At 50.5% G+C, this 26,789-nt stretch overlaps 1 protein-coding gene across 1 annotated transcript; it reads left to right on the plus strand.

The window, feature by feature from the left end:
• The first annotated feature begins 8,989 nt into the window (after positions 1-8,989).
• Klhl31 (kelch like family member 31) lies at positions 8,990-23,067 on the plus strand. Its single transcript, XM_042671960.1, has 3 exons — positions 8,990-9,234; positions 19,548-20,751; positions 22,321-23,067. The coding sequence occupies exons 2-3, from the start codon at positions 19,580-19,582 to the stop codon at positions 23,051-23,053; spliced, it is 1,905 nt and encodes a 634-aa protein (XP_042527894.1). The 5' UTR covers positions 8,990-9,234; positions 19,548-19,579; the 3' UTR covers positions 23,054-23,067.
• The last annotated feature ends 3,722 nt before the right edge of the window (positions 23,068-26,789 follow it).

The raw sequence follows: 26,789 nt of genomic DNA on the forward strand, positions 1-26,789 counted from the left end.
AGGCCGACTTAATATAGTAAAGATGGTGATACTTCCAAAACTAATATACAAATTCAATGCAATTCCTATTAAAATCCCAATGACGTACATCACTGAAATACAGAAAACAGTCCAAAAATTTATATGGAACAACAAAAGACCTAGAATAGCCAAAACAATTCTAGGGGATAAAGACAATATGGGAGGGCTATCCATGCCGAACTTCAAACTCTACTACAGAGCTATAATCACAAAGACAGCATGGTACTGGCACAAAAACAGACCCGAAGACCAATGGAAGCCCCAGTGCCCCCTGGGAAGGCCGCTGGGCTATGAAGGAGGCGAGCACAGCAGGGTGGCGAGGACTCCGCTCTCCAGCACACCGCCTCCTTCCGAGGAGGTGCTCCCCATGAAGACCTCAGGCCTCTGACAGAAATCATCCAAAGAAATCCCAGTCACAAGCAGCTGGGCAAATTTTTGCCATGCACCCACACAATGATGCCTTGTCTCTACAGGTGTCCTGCAGCAGGGCCGCCACCAGAGGGCGGGGCAGGCCACTTCCAGAGAGGAACTGAATTCTACACCTGCTCTGTTTCCTGTCTGTGTAAACGGCCTCCAAGCAGAAATACAGTGAGTGGCAAGTGCTGGATAAATTGCACCGACCCAGAGTTTCACTGGAAGGAGATTCACGCCCTGATAGCTTTTGTTTATTAAAATACTTCAAGCAGGCACCAGTGGCCCATGCCTGTCATCCTAGCTACTCAGGAGGCTGAGATCTGAGGATCACGGTTCAAAGTCAGCCCGGGCAGGAAAGTCTGTGAGACTTCCCCAGTAAATTATACTGAAAAAGCCAGAAGTGGGGCTGTGGCTTAAGTGGTAGAGCACTAGACTTGAGCAAAAGAAGCCCAGGCCCTGAGTTCAAGCTCCAGGACTGATAGAAAAAAGAAAAAAAATTCAGTGAAGAGCCTGTGGCTCACGCTTGTCATCCCAGCTACTCGGGAGGCTGAAATCTGAGGATCTCAGTTCAAAGTCAGCCTGGGCAGGAAAGTCTGTGAGTCTCTTATCTCCAATTAACTACCAGAAAAACAGAAGTGGTGCTGTGGCTCAAGTGGTAGAGCACTAGCCTTGAGCTGAAGAGCTCGGGACAGTGCCTAGGCTCAGAGTTCAAGCCCCATGACCAACAATAACAACAAAAATCAGTCCTCCTATGAACCAGAGATATGTGTGTGGCTATAAACACAAGTATCAATTAGATATCTCCCTCTATAGGCTTATAGTCTAGTCACATTTTTTTTTAAAAACCTCCTAACCAAGAAACCAATAATATATGATGAATGTACAGTGTACTATGTGCACAAATATAATTCCAAATTTTCAAAGAGAACTTCTCCACAGACTGGATAATGAAAGTTCTGGAGTCTTACAGATTAAGTCAGAAACCACTGGGTAAAGCAGGAAGGTAAGACAGAAAGAGCTCCTTTTTTAAGGAAGCAATTATAATAGCATACATAATTTTTAAAAATCTAAATGAAAAAGGAGAGACAAAAGTCCAACAGCTAACACCTAAAAGGAAACAAAATGATTTTTACAAGATGGGACAAAAGGGGCTGGGAAGGTGGCTCAGTGGTAGAGCGCTTGCCTTGCATGTATGAGGCCCTGGGTTCCATTCCTCAGCACCACATAAGCAAAAAGAAAAAAGCCGGAAGTGGCGCTGTGGCTCAAGTGGTAGAGCGGTAGCCTTGAGCTGAAGAGCTGAGGGACAGCGCCCAGGCCCAGAGTTCAGGCCCCACGACTGGACCCAAAAAAAAAAAAAAAACCAAGATGGGACAAAACAACTTTGAAAACATCAGCACAAGCGTACACTCCGGCCTCCCCGGCCTCCCCAGATCCAGCTTGCGGTCCTCCCCAGCCTCCCCAAGTCCAGCTCCCAGCAGGCCAGGGCAGTGGGAGAGGGCCACCTCTGAGCCACCTGGCCCAGACTTTGCCATGTCCACAACAGATCTACAGGCGGAAAAGCAAGGAAGAGAGTTAATTTTAGCAGTTATAATTACCTTTAATAACAGGAAATAAAATTCAAGGCAGTGGAGATAAAGAATTGCTTTAGGCTTTGCACGGGGCCTGGGCGCTGTCCCTGAGCTTTTTTTATCTCCATTTCTGATTAGAAATGTTGAACGCAGGCAGAAGGCCTGTAGCTGAATCTCAAGGTTGAGTTTGGCTTCCACACGGCTGAGTGTGAATGAGCTGTGTCCACGCTACCGTGTGGTGTGTTGTCCTTGTAGTGAGTTGAGAACATTGTGAAACGCCCGGGAAAGCACTCAAACCACTTTTGAAAAATCAGACCTGCAAACCCGAGGCCGCGACCCTCGGCCGGGCAGCCCTCACACGCAGCACCTCCGCCCGGGCCGCGGGCAGGCGTGAGCAGCGTCCTGGGCAAGCTGTCGTGTTCCAAGATCTCAGGATTCTAAACAGTTTCTCAACCAGGCGATGACTCGTGGCTGGCCGGAAGCCCTTCGAAGAACGGGCTCTCCACAGACATTTGGCTTCACTGGCCTTGTGTAATTTTCCAGTGGTTCTATGTGCTCAACACCCGGCCTTTTGTTTTTGGAATCCACTAAGACACTGACAAAACTGACGAGGATCGTCTGCTGCGAGGCTCCCTGGACAGCCACCGCTGACGCTGGATAATGCGACGCCTTTGAATTCTGGTGCCTCTCCAAATTCATGTGCCGAGGTCCTAACCTCTAAGAGGATCATGGGGAGCTGATCACAGTCCCTGTAAAACAGACCGTGCGAGCTTGTCCGTCCCTGTCCGCACGGAAGACGTGGCTTCCACGAACAAGGAAGTGAACCCTCACCAGAGGTCCAGTCTGCCAGAGCCTTGGTCCTGAGCTTCCCGTCTCCACAGCTTGACCCCGGGCTTCCCAGGCTCTGGCGCCTTGCCGTGAGCCTGCTGCTAGTGTTTCACAAGAGCAGCGCCAAAGGCCGAACACAGAGGAGGACGCACACCCAGCCCAAACTGTGATCACCGTAGGAATAGGAAAGAGCATCTACTCAGATTCACAGGCTGATTTCACGAGGAAGAAATCTAAACTCAAGGGAATTCCTTTTTGGAGTAGAAAAATCAGTAACGATCTCCGCCGTGTAAAATTCTCTTTGTGCACGGTCTAGACGACAGTCTGAGGGCCTTCTGCTGGCCACGTCCGTGGTGGAGTTCCTAGTGGGGGCAGTCAGTGAAAAGGTGTGCCTAGAGGGTCGGCAACTCACACGGCCAGACTGTCCTCTCCCGCGAGGCCTGGGACGCGCCATGAGCGCGGCCCCCCGCATCCCCGCAGCCTGGCAGCCCCGCAGTCCCGCGGCCCAGCAGCCCAGCAGCCCCACAGCCCGGCAGCCCCGCAGCCCCGCAGCCTGGCAGCCCCGCAGCCCCGCGGCCCCGCAGCCCCGCGGCCCCACAGCCCCGCAGCCCCGCGGCCCCGCAGCCCCGCAGCCCCGCAGCCCAGCAGCCCCGCAGCCCCGCAGCCTGGCAGCCCCGCAGTCCCGCGGCCCAGCAGCCCCGCAGCCCCGCAGCCTGGCAGCCCCGCAGTCCCGCGGCCCAGCAGCCCAGCAGCCCCACAGCCCGGCAGCCCAGCAGCCCCGCGGCCCCGCAGCCCCGCAGCCCCTCAGCCCCGCGGCCCCGCGGCCCCGCGGCCCCGCAGCCCCACAGCCCCGCAGCCCCGCAGCCCCGCAGCCCTCCGGCCATTATTCAGATGCTTCTCCTGTGCAGCACCAGGAAGTCTGCCTACATTCTGGGCAGTTGCTCTTCTTTTTCCTTGAGCTTCTGTGGCACACATTCTGGTCCTGCCTCCAGTGCTTGTAGCCCCTCTGCAAACACCGACGCCGCCTCCCTCACCACACACAGAGGCCCGAGCTAGGAGGGGTTGACTCCTGAGAACACTCACTGTGTCCTTGTGTCCCCTGGTGGTGCTGTGCTGGGTTGACAGGGAGCTGCGGGTCAGCACCGCTACCAGACCTCTCCAGCGAGTGTGTGTGTGTGTGTGTGTGTGTGTGTGTGTGTGTGTGTGTGTGTGATTTTCATACATCACAAAGCCAAAAACACCTACGTTGAATCGTGAATTAGGGGCCATCTAGAATCTTCACACACATTCCCTTCTTCCTGCCGCTGCCTTCCTGCTCTGCATCACGGCCTCCTGCTGGCTTTCTGTCCAGCCACCCCTTCCTCCAAAGCTTCCTCCAAATCACCTCTAGATTAAGATGAGCGCTACAGTGTGATCCTCCCGAGGTTTTGTCTCCATGAACGAACTGCAGCTCCTGCAGTCTGGGGTGGGGGGGTTCCCATTGTTCTGTGAAGCAGGTTCAGCCTACAAGGGCCTAGGATGCGTGAGATGCCTGCCAAGAGCAACCACTTTCCCCAGGCTGGGCCTGGAGCCTGGCTGCAGCGCACCCTCTGCACAGGCCCTGCTGGTTTCTGCTTGGGGGTAGGCACTGATGCCCCACTTCCAGGGGTCTGCTGGCTAAAGACACGCACAGCACCCATGCCTCGGTCCTGAGGTGCTGACCACGCCGGGAAATCCACCCGCTGCAGCTGACAGCAACGGGACCAGGCCACGCTCCTGGCTACCAGATATGTTCCACTCACCCATCCCACTGAACTTCAAAAGCAGAAGTTCAGAGAGAGCACTATTAAGAATTTCAAGATAACTGCGGAACTCTAAACCCCCGTGGACTCTCATAAGTTGGTCCTGGACAGAGACGAGAGACATTGACGGATGGGAGTCCCCATAGATTTCCACTGCCAATGGGAAGATGATCCAAAGAAATAGGAAAGACACCCGAATAATATTCAAGATCTACACCTAAGAAAGATCCTATAGGATCCCTTGGCACAGACTGATACCCAAGTAACAGAAAAATTATATTATTTAAACTTACTGCTAACATTTCAATTTTTGAAAAATTTCCTGTGTTGTTGCAAAGGAAGGAAAGAAGATTAACACACGTAAATCTCTAATTCCTGAATATACTCATTAAGGAGCTATTCAGATCCAATGTCTAGATCCAGTGTCTGGATCATTATAAGGAATTGGCTGAAAATGAAATCCCTACATACAATTAAGCATCTTATAGATGTTAATTCATAATGATTTAAGGGAAGGTTGTCTGAAACTTTCTGTACTTTCGAAATCGACATCCAAAAGATGAAAGGAAACATTTCATTCATTCATCCGTCCATCCCTTTGTTTAGCAAACATTTAGACTGGCAATGTATCATGTGCCCAGCGGGAAGGACAGAGAAGATCATATGACACAGGTGTCATAGGGATGGGGGAATTAAAGAAAATACGCGGTAACTTCTAACTATATTCTCCTTTCTACTCTTAGACTCTATTGCTGAAAGAGTGGCCCTAGCTGGGTGCCGGTGGCTCACACTGTAATCCTAGCTACTCAGGAGGCTGAGATCTGAGGATCGCAGTTCAAAACCAGCCTGGGCAGAAAAATCTGTGAGACTCTTACCTCCAATAAACCACCAGAAAACTGGAAGTGGCACTGTGGCTCAAGTAGTAGAGCACTAGTCTTGAGCTGAAGAGCTGAGGGACAGCGCCTAGGCCCAGAGTTCAAACCCCAGGACTGACAAAAGAAAAAAAAAAAGAGTGGCCCAGTTTCTTGGCTCCCAGTAAACAGAGCATACAAATGTGTGCTCACGCAGGCGCCCACATCAATTTACACCAATAACACCAATTCCAAGGCTTCGTTCTGTTTTTCTATGTTTTCCATTTTTATAGCCTGCCCTGTAAATGATGAGAAACCTTGCCCCCAGGATTGCCGAGCTGTCTACTTATCTAATCAGTCCTGCTCTTGATAGCAAACTTATTTCTGCTCGTCTAACTCCCCCAGCACACCCCTAGTCCATGTCGGGCCCCACGGCCCCACAGTGGGCGGAAGCGCTCGCTGCCCGCACTGTGAACCATCCCTGCACCACCGCATCCTCACAGAGCCTGGGCACCCGTGCCCTGAGCCACGCACCGGTGCCCTGAGCCAGGCTGCCCAGCCCTCCCCGAGCTCCTCACGGTCCTCAGCTCCCACTGCCCGGTGCACAGACCTCCATTGCTGCTGCCTGCGCCGGAGCCTGCAGTCTTATCAACAGTGTCAGATAAAAGGCAAAGGGAGCGGAGAACAAAAGGCCAGCCAGCAGAGCACGCACGCGCATGCAGGTAGCAGGGCAGGGAAGGCAAGGAGTGCGTGAGGTGGGCACCGTGCAGGTGGCTGCGTGGTATCCTTCCCCCGCTCTGGCTCATCAAAGAAACGCATCTTCTACTGACCAAATTAAAATTTAACTCATAGCAGTGATTACTGGCAATCAGTGCAGTAAATTCATGGAGGTTCTACTGTGTGCCAAACACTTTCCTACCAAGAAGTCTGCTCCTAGGATCTTGTTTTGCTGTGTGTCAGGCTGACCTGTAAAGAAAGTAAGTACTACTTCAGGGAGCCCGTTGTGAGAGCTTTGAGTTGTCTCGTTTCGCTCTGATAGACTTACTGACAGCACCCTAGGAGCTAATAATCATCTCACCCTTCCAAAGCCCCTTCAATTAAAACAGATTGTCCCTGAATTAAATTCTATCCCTGTCAGGTTTGGAGGTGTAGCTCAACGGCAGAGCCAAACACATTGAGGCCCCAAGTTCAAGTCTAGCAACACACACACACACACACACACACACACACACACACACACCTACCCTTTTGATTCCTTTCACTATACCCTTCCTTTATGATACTAAAACCTTCTTCCCTATTTTTCCCATTGACCTTGCCCTCAGACTCTGGATTTATTTACGCAGGATGAGGTAGACAGGGAAGGTCAATGGGAAAAATAATCTGTGATTCTATCCCATAAACCACGGATGACATCTTAGTTAGAAACATTTGACAATCTTGAGGGCCCATATAAGATCTATCCAGCCAAGAGCTGGGAATGGTGACCATGAATACTGATCAGTATACTGTGTATATAGATAGATGAGTGTAATGCATATATAGATGGCCATGAGTATATAAATTAGCATACCAGTATATAGATGAGTATGAGTATGTACATGACTATCCTGAGTATATAAATAAGTATGTGTTTATAGGTGACTATGAGTACATAGAAGAATATAATGCATATATAGATGAGCATAATGAGTATATAGATGACTGTAATATGTATATAGATGAGCATGATGTATATACAGAGGACTGTGAGGTGAGTATGGGTATATAGGCAACTATAATGTGTGTATAGATAAGTGTATAAATGAGTATGGCAATATACATGAGTAAGAATAGATGAGTATAATGCATACGTAGATGACTATGGTACATATATAGATGAATATTGTAAGTATAATGATGAGTGTGAGTGCATAGACAAATCCACAGATGAGTATACCCACCTATATAGATGAGTATAGTATATATAGAGACAAGTATGAATATAGTCACGAGTATTATGAGTATATAGATAAGTATGAATATACAAATGAGTATAATGAGTCTACAGCCAAGTATAATGAATGTATAGATGAGTATAATGCATGTGTGGTCTAACCCAAGCATCAATGTTATGCTAGGAGGTTTGGACCGGCCCATAACCCCCTGGGGCTGAATCCAATCCCGTGAAAAGTTGTATTTGTTCAGAACAGTCTGTGAGAAGCAAACAGGAAGGCTGTGTCCTCCCTTGCCTGGCCTGCTGCACCTCTCCAAGACGCACAGCTCTGTGGCGGTCCCTGGCTTGCTGATAATAATAGCTACTCCTACACATGCATGCACACACACACACACACACACACACACACACACACACACATATCCACAGAGTGCACACGCACACACGTGCACCCACAGTCTTCATTCTTTTTTTTTTTTTTTTTTTTTTTTTTTATTGAGGAATCTTCCTTTTATTTTTACTAGTATCTCTTATATAGTTTATGAAAGTATACAGATCTTTTAGTGTAAAATTTCAAATAGGCTGTCACAGATTCTAAATTCTTTGACAGTTTTCTGTTCTCTGTGCTCTGTGAAATATGTAATATATCCATCACTTTTTTATATCATATTGAAAATTCATATTACCGAGGAGATGTCACCATTTGACAAAAGCTCATGTATCTTGAAAATGAAAATTCTGGTGCTGCTATAGAGATTTCTGATGGGTTGATGAGTTGGTCATATGCAAAGGAATACATTCTCTTGAATCTTAGCAGAGCAATTGTATCATTGTCGACAGAATAGTTATCACTAAGTTGGAGTTGGTCTACGTATTTTATTACTATATAGCTAGGAGAATCTGTTCCTAATTCTCATTAAGCATTTTCTTCTAATGGCACTTCATGTGGGTAGGCTTGTTTCTGACATCTTGGGAGAAAATAAGGGCAACATATGTTTAGTACAAGTTACATATATATTTGTTGAAGTTGTAAGAAGGTCTCTGTAATGGATGATTGTGTGAAACACCAGATTCAGGTCTTCCAGAATGTAACTTTAATAAACTGGAGTTTCTTTTTTTTCCTATAAGGTAACAAAAATTCCTGTTGTATACTCTGCTTATTGGTGTGTGTGTGTTTAGTTGCTTGTGACATCGCTGGATTCCTAAAAAGCCTTCAAGGCCTTGGCTTTCTGGAAGCCAAAGGCAGATGGCAATGCATGCTTTCTTTCAGCTGTCCAACAAGAAGCTGAGTGTGAGTGGTTTAGAAAGATGAACTCTCAGGCCTCCTAAGTATCACATGTGAAGTCTTGGTGCCTGGACATTTTTATAGCTTGTAGATTCTGGTCCTGTTCAGTTTACCTCATAGCACAGTCTTCATTCTTATGGGGCATTTCACCCATCCCTGCTGTTTTGAGAGGTCTCGTGGTGTCTTCCTCGGGAGCTCTCCTTCCGCCCTCATTGTGCATTCCTTTGCACGGTGTACTCAGCCATAAAATCTCCTTGTTTTGGTTCTGTCCAAAGTTTTCATGGTGAGCCTGCCGCTGAGAGCCAGCTCAGTCTGGACTCTGCCCTGACAATGAAGGAGTTACACAGTTGGAATGAACTGATCTCACTTTTCCATCCAGAGTGAACGGATGGACATGGACGCCACACTTTTCAGATTTTATTTCTCAAGATCCCTATAGGAGAAAGTGGACCTTCATGGACGCACCTGTTACAGCTTGTAGGAAGGAGACGGAGAGGCTGAGGGCCTCTGCGTGGAGACGGACAGGAAGCAAGTGAACACGGCCTGTCAGGTGGGATCCCTCTCCGCAGGGAGCGACGCAGGCAACTCAGCAGGCCAGGGAGGATGGACGGACGGACGTCCGCAGGAGATGACCTGGGGGAAGAGACAGCGGGTCATGTGAGGAACTCTCCAGGCGGATGGAATAGGGGTATGCAGCGGTATGTTTTAGGAAGAAAAGGCAGGCCAGCATGTCTGGGGCACTTGGGGAAGGGAGGGAGAAGGGAAATGAGAGCTGAGCGCGGGAGGCAGAGACCAGTCAGGAAGGGCCCTGTGGTCCCTGACGGTGTGATTCCATCCGGGCTGTGAGCAGAGCCGGTGTGATTCCATCCGGGCTGTGAGCAGAGCCGGTGTGATTCCATCCGGGCTGTGAGCAGAGCCGGTGTGATTCCATCCGGGCTGTGAGCAGAGGCGTCACAAGAGCCATGTAGGGGCAGCTCGCTGGAGGCGGAGGCCGGGGGGAGCTGCGGGAATGGCGTGCGCAGGGCAGATGGAGAAGGTGGCAGCCGTGGTTATGTGCTGACGAATTTCAAGAGTGGGAGTCATCCAGGACCACTCTTGGTTTTAGGACTAAGGAACTGAATGGAGTCTGGTGTCACAGAGCTAATAGTAATAGCTGACCTTGTATTACAAGCTTTAAATCCCATCTTTCTTCTTTGTGTCCCAGCGTGGGTCATAAGCACTGGTTAAAAGAGCTTTATTCTTCCATCTGCCATGTATTATTGGTTGCCTGCCACATTCCAGGTACCATTTTAAGGTAACAGAGCTATTTAGTCAATTTCTTAATTTATTTAGTCGATTTTATTATGGTTAATTTAAACAGCTCACGTTGGAGCCTCCTTGATGGGTAATCTAAGCCACTGATGAAATGAGTTTTTTTTTAGCACTGGCATGCCATTTGCCACAAATGAAGCTGCCTTAGCTGAGTGTCAGCTGTGAACAAATAGCGATGGCTCTCTACTTGTACTATTCCAGAAATTCACAGGAGATCAACAGGAGACAGCTTAGCTTTGTCAAACTTGGGCCAGCCGTACAGCTCAGCTCTATCAAGTGAGAACTCCGCTTGTTAGAACAGAAGCCTCAGACTCAAAGCCTGCTTTACATTTTGTCTTTGATGTACTCGGCCACCTCCACCTCTAGCATTGCCCTAGACCCACAAACCTCCAGCACTGCCCTAAGCCCCCACAAACCTCCACCACCCTAACATTGCTCTAAATCCTCACAAATTTGACCGCCTTACTCACACACAAACCCTTACTTATCTCTGATCTCTTGGGATTATCGTTTTAAGATTCTTCAGATTAAGCAGATGCAAAGCCATTCATGGAGGTTGGATCAGTCCACATGGAAAAAGCCTCTCGTAGACTCTGAATACATTTAGTCGCCATTTGCAGACATTTTAGGCCATTTCCACTTGAGCAAGGACGGCAGCATAAACTCTTATGCCAGGTTTATTCCAGTTGTCAATCTCTGTGAGGTTGAACATCTCAAAAAGTCCAGTACCACCAGTGCTGGTGGCTCATGCCTGTAATGCTAGCTACTCAGGAGGCTGAGAGGTGAGGATCATGATTCAAAGCCAGCCCAGGCAGAAAAGTCCCTGTGAGACTCTTATCTCTAACCATCAGGAAATGGGAAGTGGTACAATGGCTCAAAGTGGGTAGAGTGCTAGCCTTGAACAAACTAGCTCAGGGACAGCGCCCAGGCCCTGAGTTCAAGCTCTGTACTGACAAAATAAAAGTTCCATGGACTTTTCTGCCCAAGCTGACTTTGAACTGCAATCTTCAGATCTCAGCCTCCTGAGAAGCGAGGGTTACGGGCATGAGTGACAGATGCCCAGCCAGGGATGCCTTATAATCTTGGGATGAGGAAGCCTGTCCTAAATAATTAAATCAACGAAAAAAATGACACACTCAAAGACGTAAAAAGGGAACATGTGCGTAAAAACAGTAAAACGAACTTGGAAATGAACAAGACTGGAAGGTGACACTAGAGCACGTACAACGGGGTGGACTGATGCAAGGAAAGAGACAAGCAACAAAATGGCCTTCACAGAGCAAAAGGCTATGGTGGCTAAAGAGGCAACCCACTGAGTGTGGTGAAGAAAGACACAGCTTAACAGAGCCGTGGGTGGACAGGAAGAGCAAGAAGCTGCCGCAGCGCAGCGCAGCGCAGCACAGCATCACTCTTCTAGGGCAATGAGCAAAGGAGCCTACTGACCCTTTACCTTCCTAACGCAATTCGGCAATGCATCCAGGGAGGGGGTAAACTTGGGCATCTCATTTAACCCAATAAGGAACCTCACCTTCCCCTTTCTTCACCCAGTTCTGTGGTCTTCTATTAGTCATTCCGCATACATATGCTCAGTTCTCTGGCTCTGTGACCTCCTTGTATTAATGTCAATATGAGTGTGTTCATTCATTTATTTGTCCAATTAGTAAGCAATGATTTATCATCTGCTTTGTGCCAAACACATTTCAGACACTTGAGATTCACTCGTGAACAAAACAGGTAATTATCCCTGCCCTGGTGGGACTTTCACTTGAACTGACTGTGGGTCAGGCCACCGGGAGGCAGGGCGGGGGAAGTCCATGCAAGAGGTGGGCACGAACCCAAACAACCAGGGTCTAACGTGACCCCTCCAGATGTCTGAATGTTCTGTCTAAACTGCCAATCTCATTAAAGAAATGGGAGACAGGAGGTCCCCATGGCGTCAGTGAAGAGCACCATGTTTCTTACTGTAACTACAATCTGCTGGCCAGTTGCTTTTCCAGCTGTGTCTCCTACCCTATGTTCCCAGCAGCTGCTGAGTGTTTGCATATGGTGGGTACTCTTAAATATGGCTTTTTATTGCAGCCTCTCTTAGATCTTCCCTTTTTTTTGACAATTTGTTCTTCCTGCTGTGTTTCTACCTCTATCTGTCAAAAGGACCGTCTCAGTGCTGCTCCGGTACAAGCAGAATTAATCGTTGATACCTTTGAAGACGATATTACTGGTGCCAATAGAGGTTTCTAGAAGGCCCTTTCCATTATCATCAATATAATAAATATGAATAAAAGGTCAATTTTTACCTGAGTAAAAGTAACATTGAATGCTTTAGTCCATTACCTGACTCAAGGAAGTACAATCAAAGACTGAATCCAGGTACAGTGGCAGGCACCTATAACCCCAGCTACTGAGCAACTTAAGGCAGGAAGATCTCTTGAGCTCAGGAATTTGGAGCCAATATGCAATATGCAAAAACCCAGTCTCAAAAACAAAAGCAGGGGCTGGGAAGGTGGCTCAGTGGTAGAGTGCTTGCCTTGTGTGCATGAGGCCCTACGTTTGATTCCTCATGACCACATAAACAGGGAAAAAAAAGGCCGGAAGTGGTACTGTGGCTCATGTGATAGAGTGCCAGCCTTGAGCAGAAGCAGCTCAGGGACAGTGGCCAGGCCCTGAGTTGAAGCCCCAGTACTGGGGGGGGGGGGGGGGCCAGGGGGGAAGCAGGATCACTTAAACAGAAGAAGAATCACTTTACCACTACTTTACCATTAAGTAAACTTGTCTTATTTACTTCTGATACATTCTGTGCTGGAGATACACAAAGGGAAGCAGAGAATTAATTCAAGTAGGTTTCCCTGCTGTAAAGCTACCTGGAATTCCAGCCGATGTGGGATCTAAGACAGAGGTGTCTGATGAGTTCACAAGTGTCAGGAAGCCTTGAGGCTGCACAGAGAGACATAGTCCCTTGGAGTCAGGAAGATACTGGAGACGGTCCAGTGCGGGCTCCTAGTAGGAACAGAGTCTTCTACCCTGCACCAGTGCACCAGTCTAGTCGTAGGGAACTGGTTCTCTGTAAGGCTGCCTTTTTCATCAGTGGAACCGAGGTATGAGCCACACTTTGCTTCCTTGTTTTCACTTTCTTTCCCTGGAGTTTCTGCCCATTTGGGCCTCCGTGCAGACCCATCAGGCCACACGGTTGTTAAATGAATGCTCTCGCCGCACAACAGCCTCCAAAACACTTGCTCCGGAGGCCTCGTCTCATTTTCCTTAGTCATTCTTTTCTTTAGCTATCCCCAGCATACAGCATTTCTGCAGGTCTCTTCTGCCTGGCCAGCTTTTCCAGGATGCGGAGGAGCTCTGCGCGTGCCACCGTGGGAACACTCGGCATATCTTCTGACGGGTGAGGGGTGACTAGAACACTTCTATCTTTCCGTGATTGGTGCTGATTATCCCGCGAATGCTTGTAGCACACATTTCACACTCCGGTGCTATTAAAAGCTTGTGGCCAGTCAGGATGGTCTGAGTTGTTTCTCTCACATGAAATGTTGCGAGAGTAGATATGTCCTTACACACGAGTGCACGGGGAGGGGCTTATCACCAGATAAACGAGAACTGGTCAGAAACCTGGGTTTATTACACTCATAGTGAGGTGCTGAGGAAAGCCCTGTGTCCGGCAAACATGTGCTTCTTTCTAAAGAACAAGCTATTTATAGCCACCGTCTTCCCAAAGGACCCGAGATGACTAGGCTATTACCTTTCTAGAAATGAATTTTCACCAACAGCTTCCCCTTCCTTTACCAAATCCCTGCTTCAAGTAACTAAACATCTGCGGGTTTTCTTTCTTCAAATGCGGGTTGACTTAAAAAGAAAGAAAGGAAGGAAGGAAGTGGCCAGGTCAAGAAACCCAACCCCTCGGCACCAGCCGGAGCTCCGCCTCCACGGAGGGCTCACAGTTTGAAGGCCAAAGAGGGAGAAGAGGGCTGGAGCAGGTGCTCAGGCCAGAGCCTCCCCCAGAAGCCCTGCCACGAGGCTCCCTCCCCCCGTCTCTCCAGATTTCTTCCCAGGAGGAGTCAGCTAGGACTGCAGTCCCTGCCAGGAGGGAGAGGAGCCGACCTCGCTCACCAGCCACTGTCTTCGGATCCCGGGTGTGTATGGCGCCTGTGGAGGGGATGTGTGTGGGGTTTGTGTCCTGGGGCTGTTTTCCTGAAGGGGTGCCCCTGGTCTCCCGTGGGGAGGCAGAGGGTATTTTCTTGGAATTTGAGACATGCGGTAAGTGCAGAACCTGACCCAGTCACGGGAACGCTCGCGTGTGGCTGCGGGAGACGTGGAATCGCTCCGTGTCTGATGCTCATTTTAAGCCTCCCAAGCTAGTGGGAAGTTTTTCTTCTACGTTGTAGAGAAAGAAAGAAAAAAAAAAAAGGAAGAGAAAATGGAAGGTTTTGTTCACAAAGCTGAGCGTCATCTTTATTGCATAGCAGAATCCATTTATACATTCGGTGTCTGCCCAGTGATGTAGTATTAGCTTTGACTAAACTGGCAGCACAAAAGTCAGATACCTCTTTGACAACAGAAACAGACTCTATTAACCAAATAGAAACCCCTCTGCAAATACCTCAAGTCTGTTTTGACAAAAAGGTCCGTAAGCGCACACACCGGGCTCTGGGAGTGCAGGTTTTGTATGGAAAATCATGTTGAGGTGAATCGGGAGTGGAACCCCCCCCTGGCTGGACTGAAGTAGCCAGCGCCGCGGCCAGGCCCGTTTCTATTCCGGGAGCAGCGCTGACGGGCCCTGACAGATGCAGGCCTCGGAATGTGGCAGGGACAGGGAGCAGGCACAGCTGATCTGCACTCTTGGCAAGAAGACCTGTTGGGATCCCAGCTCCTCTGCCCAGCGCGGCAGCCGCAGTGACAGCTCAGCACATGTGGCCTCCGGTGGCCCGGGCGGCGTTCCCCCAGGAGCGGGGTGCAGGGCGGGGGGAGGATGCTCTGAGCCTTAGGTGGCACAGCTTTTCTCTAGCTGCATGACAAGTCTTCTGTAAGGCCTTCAAGGCACTTCATCGGGGATGGGTGGAGCAGGAAGGCGCGGCTTTCTAGTAGGCAGAGGTGCAATATGTTATCGCTTCCGCGCAGCGCCAGCCCCGGTCCGGAGGCTGGGCGCTGGGCCTTATTCCCCTCATGAAAGAATCCCTGAGCTACCAAGAAGTACCTAGAAACACGGCGTGCCAGGCTCCGGATTCCGCACGGCTCACTGACCTCTCTGAGACCCAACTTATAGCTGGGGGGCCAGAGGGAAGACAGACCCATTTTATCTAGCAGTTGAACCGCAAATCATCTTTTATTCTATTAAACTTAGTGCACTGAGTTTACCTGGCCACGGATCATGAGTCCTGGCTGGGCTGTGGAAAGCCAGACTGAGGAGAGAACTCACCAGGGAAGCCATGGCGCCCGCGGCTCAGTCAGCTGCGCTCCCAACTCCCCAGTTTTGGAGTGGAAAGGAACGCCTCCCCACGTGACAGGTGATTGAACTAGGAGCTCAGGCCTAGCAAATGGTTAGAGGAAGAGGAATACTAGCCCAATTTTCAGTTGCGCTGTGATCAAAAAGACGTCAATCTTAAAAATTCAATCTGCCATCCTGTTTGCCTTAACAAACCCAACATACCAGAGAAGAAATTTTATTAAACTTTCACCAACACCAAAATGTTTCTTTTTTTAATGCAGTGGCTTCTTTTATCCGATATTCAGAGAGTTGCCATTAATTTTGTGCATATTTGATCAATGAAATCTAGACACAGACCCTGTTCCTTAAACCAACAGGAGATTGACGGTCTTTTTAAACAAAAATGGTAACTGCATATTTAATCTAAAATTTGAAAAGAAGTGCCAGATTCTCTGATCAACCACGTCATGTGAGCCTTCTTTGAACCTGCCTCAAAATTTTATATCCTTCCTTCCCTTAAAAGGATAGAGAAATTCATAGGATTTGTGCATCAAAAACCATCTTGTACACTAAACCAGACTGGACTTTGTGTTCTCCATACCCCAGATTTGATATTACAACCCTCCTCTCTACCTCAGTCTGTGTCCTCAAGCTGGGAAATGCTAACTCTTCATCTACCACAGGGCTTAGCGCACTCTGGGTTAGAGGCCAGCCAGGGCCAGGATTCCGTCTAGGTACAAATCCTTGCTCCAGCACACCTACTTACCTGACTATGGACAAGCTCCTTTTGGCTTTTTCTATACCTCAATTTCTTCACGTATAACACTAGCACAATATTGCCTACCCTTTAGGAGTTCTGTAGTGTTTAAACTAAAAAACAAATAGAAGTAAAGTAAATAAGCCAGGGCGCCACACAGATCAACCCCATTTGTAATGATGTAGGTAGGAATGGGAATGTCATTTAACACAAATTTGCCTGCAGTGACTTATGTTTAGGAATAACTGATGTTCATCCTTGGACAAATCCAAAAGATGCTGTAAAACGACTTCAACGGCAGCACTTAGCAAGTGCTAATTCGTGACACACCCACCATGGGCATGGCCCAAGAGCCAGGACCTTCGGCGGTCTACGAGGAGGCAGCGTGGAAATGGGCTGTTCTCCGCGTCCCAGGGCCCGTGTGCAGCTCTCGCCGTGGGACTAGGAGGGTCGGGTGAGGCTGTAGCACCCTATCCAGGAGGGGACTTCCCTGGGCTCCCTCCCATGAAGGCTGGAACTCCTTCCATAGCAAAGTCTCTTCTCTGACCCAAGAAGGAAGGGGCAGAGAGGACTGGCAGTGCCCCCGAACAGCCACTCGTGCCATTACCCCACCTCAGCTGCCGCATGCGGCCTGCTCCTCTCCTTAGCCTGCCCCCCATTCCTGTGGCCACCAGCAGTCCCAGACAGGCCTGCGAAGGTTTTCTTCATCTGGCCCCAAAGGGGGCCACTCATCAGAACGCCCCCCCACCCCACCCCGGGCAGAAAGCGGCAATCAAGCCTGCTGTGCGTCAGGAGAGCAGCTTCAAAACCCTGTGCCCACGCACAGCTCAGCACAGGAGTCCTCAGCACGAGTCTATCCCGAGTGACGTTCTCCGTGAGCATGGAGACCCTGGGGTACCCCTTACCAAGGCCAGACACCCCAGTGCGGCTGGGCTCCAAGCTCCAACTTCACACAAGAAAAAAGAAAGACGCCATGCAGAACAAAACAAAACAAAACCAGCTCTCATCCAACTTCAGCTAAAATCTAAGCTCAATGGAAACAGAAAGCTGTCCAGAGTTACCGCCAATGTCCAGGAGGCCGTGTGGCTGCTGTGCACGGTGCATGCAGCCCCCCCTTCCTCTCCCTCCTCCTCCTCCTCCTCCCCCTCCTCCTCCCCCTTCCTCCTCTTCCTCCTCCAGCCTCACTGTGGCCATTGCTGATGGGCAGCTCCCATCTGACTCCAGCATGCACAGTGAGTGTGTGTGGCTATAGAGAACATAGTGAGTGTCTATATGATCCCTGTATGTTCATCTCTGAACTAGTTCCCGAGTAAAAATTACCTGAGTTATGCAGTTCCTCTCCAGACACCTATCAGCCCATGCAATCGGCCTTCAGGCCCAGTATGATGACCAAATGATGAATGAAACTGAAATTAATCTGTTCTGAGTTCCTTCCACATGGCCTCCGAGGCTGCTCTTACAGTTTCTCTCCTCTAAAACTACCCTGCTCTTAACTTAAATATGATGGTTGGCCAAGTGTGTGTGTGTGTGTGTGTGTGTGTGTGTGTGTCTGTGTGTGTGTCTGTGTGTGTGTGTGTGTGTGTGTGTGTATGTGTGTGTGTCCAGTGTCGCAAGCCTCTACTCCCTGGGAAGTCCCCCGTGTGCAGGATCAGACAGTTCACTCAGGAGACTCTGGGTTTTGATCCGCCAAACCTGAGAGCGGGGCTTCTCTGCAGCAGGGCCCAAAGCAGAACGCAGACGCCCCCATCCTTCCACTGGCTTTCCCACCCTAGCGTCACCCCACAAGATAAGTCCTGGCAAAAGAAGGCACCGTGTTCTGTGCAGCCTGATTTGCTAACCTGACCTTAACCGAATGTCCCAAGCTTTCTCAAGTGCCAGCATTCATATCAAGGCCCGCTCTAGCCCTGTGGCCCAACTGTACTCTGTTTAGTGTCTAATTGAAATATCATCCCTACATGCCACTAACAAAATAGTATTTCACTGAAGGGCACAAAAATTCTTTGCTTTCAGTCAGAAGCATCCAGACTACTCGTTAAGGTCAGTATCTCCTTCAGACAAGAGCATTAATAAGTTTATATCTGCATGAATAAAATATTGGCCCCTTGGGCTCTCCCAGAAATGCAAGAAAGGCATTATTCCCCGAAAGCCCTGTGCTGTGCTTATGTAGCACTCTTGGCCTGATTTTGTGTTTGGCATGACTTCTCTCTCTAGCAAAACTCCAATTTTCACTGTTTCACCAAGCCCAGAAAACTGCTACCCTCAGCAGAAGGCTTCTGCTAGCTGCTGGCTGAACAAAATACTCTAAATTTCCCCCAGGAAATTCAACATAGAGCCACTCAACACCTAAGTCAAGTGCATGTGAACACTAAAATGCGGTGGCTTTGTAGTCTATTTTACGAGGTAGGGCTGCCTTTTTGCAAAGTTTGCATATCTGGAAAATGGTATGCAAAAATTAATAAGGAAAGGTGCATGTACTGTAGTGTTTTTAAGAAATGTAAATGTGAGTAAGAAAGTTTGGGCTGAATGAAAAGAAGAAACACTGACAGAGAGACAGAGTCCGCTTGCTTCCTCCCTGTGCCCTCTTCCTCCTGGGGGCAGGAAAGGTCCAAGGCAGCGGAGAGCTGAGCAGCTGAGCGTGTGGAGCCTCCCCTCCCCCAGTCCTCTGGGAAAACCCAGCTGAGCTGGTGACCAGGGGCTCGCCAAATGTTAGCAAATGTGTCTCTTAAAATATAACAGGCTTCAGGCTGAGCTGGAGATCAGTGGCAAAGCAAGTTCAACGTCCTGGGCTCGGTCCCTCGTTTGTACAGATGTACATACATAGGTAGATGTGACAGGTTTCATTGCTACTGTGATTGGAACAATCTTTCCATTATATTTTAAAGTTTTACATGGATTTCTCAATTTTCATATTTTCATTGAGGAAAATCTTTGATATGGAGTTACTTCACTTTCTGATGAGAGTTAGATGAAGTCCTTCCAACGATGTTCACGAGTCACTCAACAATCAGTGTCCAGTGGAAGCCGGGTTGTTCCTTTGTGGTAAAACTGCCACTTGGCAGCTCGCCTCTGGGGACGATGCTCGTTTTTCTAGAATCCTCTTCATGCTTGGTGCTGAAGTAAACAGTAAACTGTGCATGTAGTTTAAAGACCATATTTGCTTTCCTTTACCTGTATTCTCAGGACTAAGTTACCTCATGCCATTATACTATTAACTTATAGAAAGTTATTTGCAGTGTGGGTTTTCAAAGTCCAAAAGGAAAAAACCACAATTTGAACTGTCTTTTTTCCCCTCTTCTCCTCTCTTTTCCTCTCCTCTTCCTGCCCCTCCGCTCCTCCTCCCCTCCCTGCCTTGCCCTCTCTTCTTTTCCAGCGAGCTCTTCCTGTGACAGTGGCCTTGCCAGCATGGCCCCCAAAAGGAAGTGTGTCAAAAAGCCCAAAGCAGACGTCAAGGAGACGACCATCATCGTGGAAGAGAGCCCCCTGAGCAAGCTGCACGCTCTGAACGGGCTCCTGGAAGGGGGCAGCGGCCTGAGCTGCATTTCTTCTGAGTTGATGGATGCATCGCACGGACCCAACCTCTTGGAAGGGTTAAGTAAGATGCGACAGGAGAACTTCCTCTGTGACCTAGTCATCGGCACCAAAACCAAATCCTTTGACGTTCACAAGTCCGTGATGGCGTCGTGCAGCGAGTACTTCTACAATGTCCTCAAAAAAGATCCGTCGGCTCCAAGAGTGGACCTCAACGACATCTCGCCGCTCGGGCTGGCCACCGTCATCGCCTATGCCTACACGGGCAAGCTGACCCTCTCGCTGTACACCATCGGAAGCGTTGTGTCCGCGGCGGTCCACCTTCAGATCCACACTCTGGTGAAGATGTGCAGCGATTTCCTCATGCGGGAGATGAGTGTGGAGAACTGTATGTATGTGGCCAACATTGCCGAAACATACTCCCTGAAAACAGCCAAAGCTGCCGCCCAGAAATTCCTACGGGATAACTTCATCGAATTCGCCGAGTCCGATCAATTCATGAAACTGACCTTTGAACAGATCAATGAACTCCTTATCGATGATGACTTACAGTTGCCTTCTGAGATAGTAGCATTCCAGATTGCAATGAAATGGTTAGAATCTGACCAAAAGAGAATGAAACACGCAGCAGATCTTCTGAGCAATATCCGCTTCGGCACCATCTCTGCCCAAGACCTGGTCAATCATGTTCAGTCTGTGCCCAGAATGATGGAAGATGCCGACTGCCACAAACTTCTGGTAGACGCGATGAACTACCACCTGCTCCCCTACCACCAGAACACACTGCAGTCGAGGCGGACACGAATCCGAGGCGGCTGCCGAGTCCTGGTAACTGTCGGGGGACGCCCGGACCTTACTGAGAAGTCCCCCAGCAGAGACGTTCTGTATAGAGACCCTGAAAATGGATGGTGCAAGCTGACGGAAATGCCAGCCAAGAGCTTCAATCAGTGTGTGGCTGTGATGGATGGATTTCTTTATGTAGCCGGTGGCGAAGACCAGAACGATGCGAGAAATCAAGCCAAGCACGCAGTCAGCACTTTCTGCAGGTATTTCATCTTGTGTGTGGCTGGGGCTGGGGGCGGTGGGGGGGGGGGGTCCTACCTTGACACAGAAGTAACTTAATCATGGGCATGAGCTTAGCTTACTGGGTCAGTAATAGTTACCAGGCTGCGTAACATGGGTATGGCGTTCAAATGATTTCCAAAATAAGCCCGTTAGGTGGGACTAGAAGGCAGGATTGTTTTTATTTTATAGATGAAAACGTGGTACCCAAAGAACTCAGACCAATAGGAAGTAGTCATGTTTCCACATTGTAGGCATGTACTGTTCACTAAGCAGTTAGAAAAAAACCACACAGCACAAAATTTTTTGAAGTTGCTGCTGCTGGCAACTGTCTGATTCATAACCGTCAAACAGAAGGATATCGTTAAAACTGTGACAGCTGATTTAGTATTTGACGAATGAATGACAGAAAATGCTATTTCTGATACATGCCCCCAAAAGAGCAAAAGCATGATAAACCCTTCAAAAATGGAATTAAGGCTCTAGCCTGTCATATCTTTATGACAAGAGAAAACAAAGCTCCGGTGGAGGGAATGCTTACCAGTGATGCTTGTGTGGAGGCCCACAGGCCAGGTCACCTGCTGAGTCACCTGCCGAGGCCCGCCGGCGTCCTCACAGGCCGCATCTGGGAAAGTGAAGTGTGAACTCGTGACTCTGCTCTAGGAAGCAAATGCCCATGTTCCTCTGCCGGTCTCCTCCACACCCCTCCTCCCTTTAGTAGTGGGTTGGCTCTGTGTCCATGCTGATTTCAGTGCTTACTAGTGACTTGCTGAACTTCACCTGTCAGCGAGTGTGGAGACACAGAAAAGCCTAGGAAGCCGAGCCTTGTTGACTTTAGGCACGAATCCCCTCGGTCGCCTTCTGATAGTGGAGGAAGACTGAGTTATGGCCGAGACGGCGCAGGAAGGGTTCCACTCGGTCTGCGTTAGGCCAGGCTGAGCCAAGCAGCCTTGTCTGCAGACAGAACCGCCCCTGCTGCCAGGATTCCTCCCGCTTGCTTCACTTGCAGGGGCAGCGGGGAGGGACACGCACGGAGAGGGGCCTGTTCATCACTCATGGGGCTGGGGGGGGGGGGTGTGGAGGAGAGGGGCCTGTTCTTCACTCATGGGGCTGGGGGGGGGTGTGGAGGAGAGGGGCCTGTACTTCACTCATGGGGCTGGGGGGGGGGGTAGAGGAGAGGGGCCTGTACTTCACTCATGGGGATGGGAGGGGGTAGAGGAGAGGGGCCTGTTCTTCACTCATGGGGCTGGGGGGGGGGGTGTGGAGGAGAGGGGCCTGTTCTACACTCATGGGGCTCCTGGTGGGGGGGATGGAGTGGGGGGCGGTGGGGGGGGGTCAGGGTTCCCGGTGGGGGGGATGAGGTGGGGGGCGGTCGGGGCCGGCTGGGGCTCCCGGTGTGGGGTGCGGGCAGGGTGAGGGTCCCCGGCCAGGGCTCCCGGTGGGGGGTGCGGGGCCCGGCCGGGGCTCCCGGTGGGGGGGGATGGGTGCGGGGCAGGGTGGGGGGCCCGGCCGGGGCTCCCGGCCCTCGGTAAGCCCGGCCCCTGTCCCCCCAGGTACGACCCGCGGCTCAACTCGTGGCTGCACCTGAGCCCCATGGCGCAGCGGCGCACGCACTTCAGCCTGAGCGCGCTGGACGGGCTGCTGTACGCGGCGGGCGGCCGCAACGCGCAGGGCGGCCTGGCCTCGCTCGAGTGCTACGAGCCGGCCTCCAACCAGTGGCGGCCGCGCGCGCCCATGGCGGCGCCGCGCTGCTGCCACGCCAGCGCCGCGGCCGCGGGCCGCCTGCTGGTCACCGGCGGCTACGTGGACGGCGCCTACTCGGGCTCCGTGTGCGCCTACGACCCCGCGGCCGACGCCTGGCAGGAGCTGCCCGCGCTGGGCGCGCCGCGGGGCTGGCACTGCGCGCTGGCGCTGGGCGGCCGCGTGCTGGTGCTGGGCGGCAGCCGGCTGGGCGCGCGCGGCGAGCGCGTGGACGTGCTGGCCGTGGAGAGCTACGACCCCGCCGCGCGGCGCTGGAGCGCGGCCGCGCCGCTGCCCGCGGGCGCCAGCACGGCGGGCGCCGCCGCGCTGCACGGCCGCGCCTTCCTGCTGGGCGGCTGGAACGAGGGCGAGCGGCGCTACCAGCGGAGCGTGCGCAGCTTCAGCCCCGAGCTCGACCGCTGGGCGGAGGAGGACGAGCTGCCCGACGCCGTGGTGGGGCTGTCCGCCTGCTGCCTGGCCCTGCCCGGCCGCGCCCCGCGCGAGTCCCGGGCCAGCTCGGTGTCCTCCGTGCCGGTCAGCATCTGAGCGCGGGCGCCGCGGGGCCGGAGGAGGAGGAGGCCCGGCGGCCCGCGCCCCGCTCTCCCCGCGCCGGAGCCCCTGACCCGGCAGGCGGCTCCGCGCCCGCCCGCCCGCCCGCCCGCGGGGAGCCGGCCCGACGCCCTGAAACCCAGACGCCGCCCTCGGACCAACCGGGCCCTGTGGACATGGCCGACGGTCCCCGGCGGGAACGGCACCGACCCCCCACCCGTCCTCGCACGCCTCGGCCGAGCCGGCGGGACCGCCGTCCACAGCGCCCTGCGAGCACCCAGCCGCGAAACAGCTGTCGAGGGCCCCAGACCGACGGAGGTGAGGCCTGCTCCTCGCGCATCCGCCCCAACAAGTCCGGACGGGCCGCTCACACCCGCCCCGGGCGTCCGTCCGTCCGTCCGTCCGTCCACACCTGCACAACCCGACAACCGCGGGACGAGGACGCCTCTGAAGACTCGTCTGCACCGAACACACGCGGACTATTCCCTTCTTGCCATTTCCTAAACAATACAAAACAGTTGCTGTTTACCTGCACTACACTGTGGAAGGTATGGTTTGTACTCTAGAAGTAACTTCAGAAGGTGGATGGATGCAGTCGTGGGTAAACGTAACACCACCGTGTGGTGGTACATGCGTGTGTACGTGTGCATGGATGGATGTGCATGCACACATACGCATACATACATAGGCCACTTGCACAAGGAACTCCAGCATCTGTGGATATTGAGCTCTGTGGCAGGGATGTCTTGGTCCCTATCTCCTGAGGACACCAAAGGATGATAGTATGTTATTCCAACTGTGAAAAGTGTTTCACTACGGAACAATTCTCTATGCTGCCCTCCACCTCTAGGCATTCAGTAGTAAAACTCAACTACAGGTATGGACACTGCACATTAAGAATGAGACGTTATGTACACGCACTGCTTCCTTTCCTCACAGAAAAGCTGTTCACCAAGTGCAGAGCGAGTCGGCAGGCATGCGGTGCTTACCTGCCCATGCTGGGACCTGACGCTCTGTGACAAGGTCATCTGTGGGGCAAGTCAAATCACCGGACTGCCCCCTCCACCACCCAGGCACCGCTCGATCCTGTACAGCCCCGGTTCTTACAGCCCAGGGGTGCAATACACTTTGCATTTGCAATCCGTCATTTGGGCCGCCCCTTACAAAGCCACAGATGCTAGGTTGGGGCCACCCTGGCATCTTCACTGTTCCATAAGCACACACCCACACAACCGGAAAGTGCTTCCTAACTGTGAGAGAAAAAAATGCTCAAATACCCTCAGTGGGCAAACAGATAACTCTGCCCTGGCCTGGGAGGAAGGATCTAGGCCTTGAATTATGACAGAACTAATCACTTGTAATATTTTCTGATAAAAAATGAGGAGAGGTCATGAAACCCGAGGATGCTTCATGCATCAGAATGTGACAAGGTAGGCTGTACAAACCCTGACAGTGGCTTTCTAGGAAGAAAACCAGAGATCTGTTAGAGCTGGACAAATCATTTAAGGTTACCATCTGAAAACTCAGAAAAAAAAATACACATGTGGGCTTGACAGAGACCAGGGCACACCACGGTCTTCGCTCCCTCAACAGCTAGACTAATGAAGACCAACAGACGCCTGGAATGCTAGGGTTTCTGACCGTGGTAAGGAGTGTGGAAGATGAGGATTGGAGACAGTTTTGAATCCTGAAACATCCCGAGTTGTATATACTTGTTCTATTGTCATCTTTCACATGTAACTCAGGCAGATTCTTTACTTCTCAAATGAAAATTTTACTCCATCTCCACTATGATTTAAGCCTACTTACACTCACAAGTCTTAGGAGCGAATGGTGTACTTCCTTTTATTTTTCTGATGCCTTGTTATTTTTACGACGCCTGAGTCCTATCTATGATTAAGCAAATGCACCCAGAGAAATAGCATGTTACCTGGCAGCTGTGGTAATAAAATTCAAGAACTCAAGCTAGAGACCTGATAAGGTCTCCAGGAAGAGACTTTCCCGTAGCTTATCCATCTTTGCTTGGGATCTTAGGATCAAGTTGTGGTCCTTAACGCATGGGTTGTTTTCAGTGTATTGGGTGTTTCACTCTTACTCCTGGTAGATCAGTGAGGATGCAGATGATACAGGGCTGTGTGCTGATAGGGGTAGAGGGCTTGATGCGTAAAGAAGTTAACTGAGGTAATAAGGAAGTGTGTAAGGAATGGATCTAGGGTTCTAGCAATTACAGAGTGTGTTTCCCAAACATGTAGATGAGCAGAGGTCACCTGGAAATATGTTAGCAAAAAGAAACAAAAGTAACATCATCAATTTACTTTTCCCTTAGTTACAACCAAGTGAATCTGTGTCATCTCTAAGGAGCTGACCTGTCTCCTACTCACCAACCAATGTATTCCTTGACACAAGACCGCACTAAAAGGACTTTTTTTTTCAGTATTTCTTTTTGCCTCAATAAAAACTAGGGCATAATTTCTCAAACACACTTCCATGCATCATTATTGGAACTGAAGATTAAAAATACTAATCTACCCTATAGCACCTCAGTGGTAAAGACCACTTAACCACCCCCCTTAGGAAAGTTGAAATAGAAGAGCTACCTTGGATACTGTTAATTATCTATTTATTTGGCAAGGGTTGGCAGAAAATGTCTTCACTTAAAATATTCTGGGACTGAAGAAGGAGCAGCCAAACAAAATGTCTGCAGTGTTGTTCTGTCAACATGTACAGATGAGCTCGATCAAAGACCAATGTGGACAGTTTGGAAGTATTCTCTCTGTGATGATTGGGGAGGTATTGGGGTACTTGCTTTTGCTTTTTCTGATTTTGTTGTCCTTACTCACCTAAATACAACAAAACAAATGCTTGAAAGGGTGTTATACTGCTAGAAGACGCCAAAGAAAAAGCCGAAAGCAGTAATAATGACTGACTGCACAGCTCAGGTGCACCATCAGGCAGTGGCATCACTTTGGGGGAAACAAAAGCATTTTACTGCATGGTAGAATGTCACAGTCTCCTCTCTTCCATTTCAGCTTTTTAACTGAAAAAATGAAATGCAACCACCAACCATGTGTCTGTGTGTTAAATAACAACATTTAGTCATGGCTAGGATAGTCAGTGTTTCTTAGACTTCCTTGGGGCCCCTATCCATGTAAAGAGACTAGACGAAGAACAAACTCCAGTCCCGAGAACACCAGCCAGCGGCAGCAGCTCTGAGTTTTCACTCATCTTCCACCTGACTCCCCAGTCCGTGTGCTGCTCTCCCCCTCACCTTCAGTCCTTCCTTCTTTCTCTTTAGGTCTTCCCCTTCCTCTCTCTCTCTCTCTCTCTCTCTCTCTCTCTCTCCCTCTCTCTTTCTCTCTCTCTCACACACACACACACACTCTCTCTCTCTCATTCACACATAGGCCCGTCTGTCCCATCCACCGCACCTGGGATCATTTAATGATATAACCTATCTGAGTTACTCCGTGATTTATCAGATCCCTATGTCAAGCTTAGTTGAAAGTCTGGAGGCTGGAGATGTTCAAACCCACCTCCACGCTTTCCTCTCCGAGCAGTACAGGGAGGCATGGAGGCCCACCTCAGGAAAGAGCAGCTCTGTGAAGGAGAAAGCACGTCCAGCCCGAATCCTTAGAGACAGCGCCACAGCCCGTATTTCCTAGATACAGGCACAGCTGTATGCAGCGCAGCTGTGCCAGTCCATCGATCACGCACCCGCCACCCAGCTTCAAGC

Source organism: Dipodomys spectabilis, unplaced genomic scaffold (genome assembly GCF_019054845.1).
Source record: "Dipodomys spectabilis isolate Male_0828 unplaced genomic scaffold, ASM1905484v1 ptg000669l, whole genome shotgun sequence".
NCBI classification, from domain to species: Eukaryota; Metazoa; Chordata; class Mammalia; order Rodentia; family Heteromyidae; genus Dipodomys; species Dipodomys spectabilis.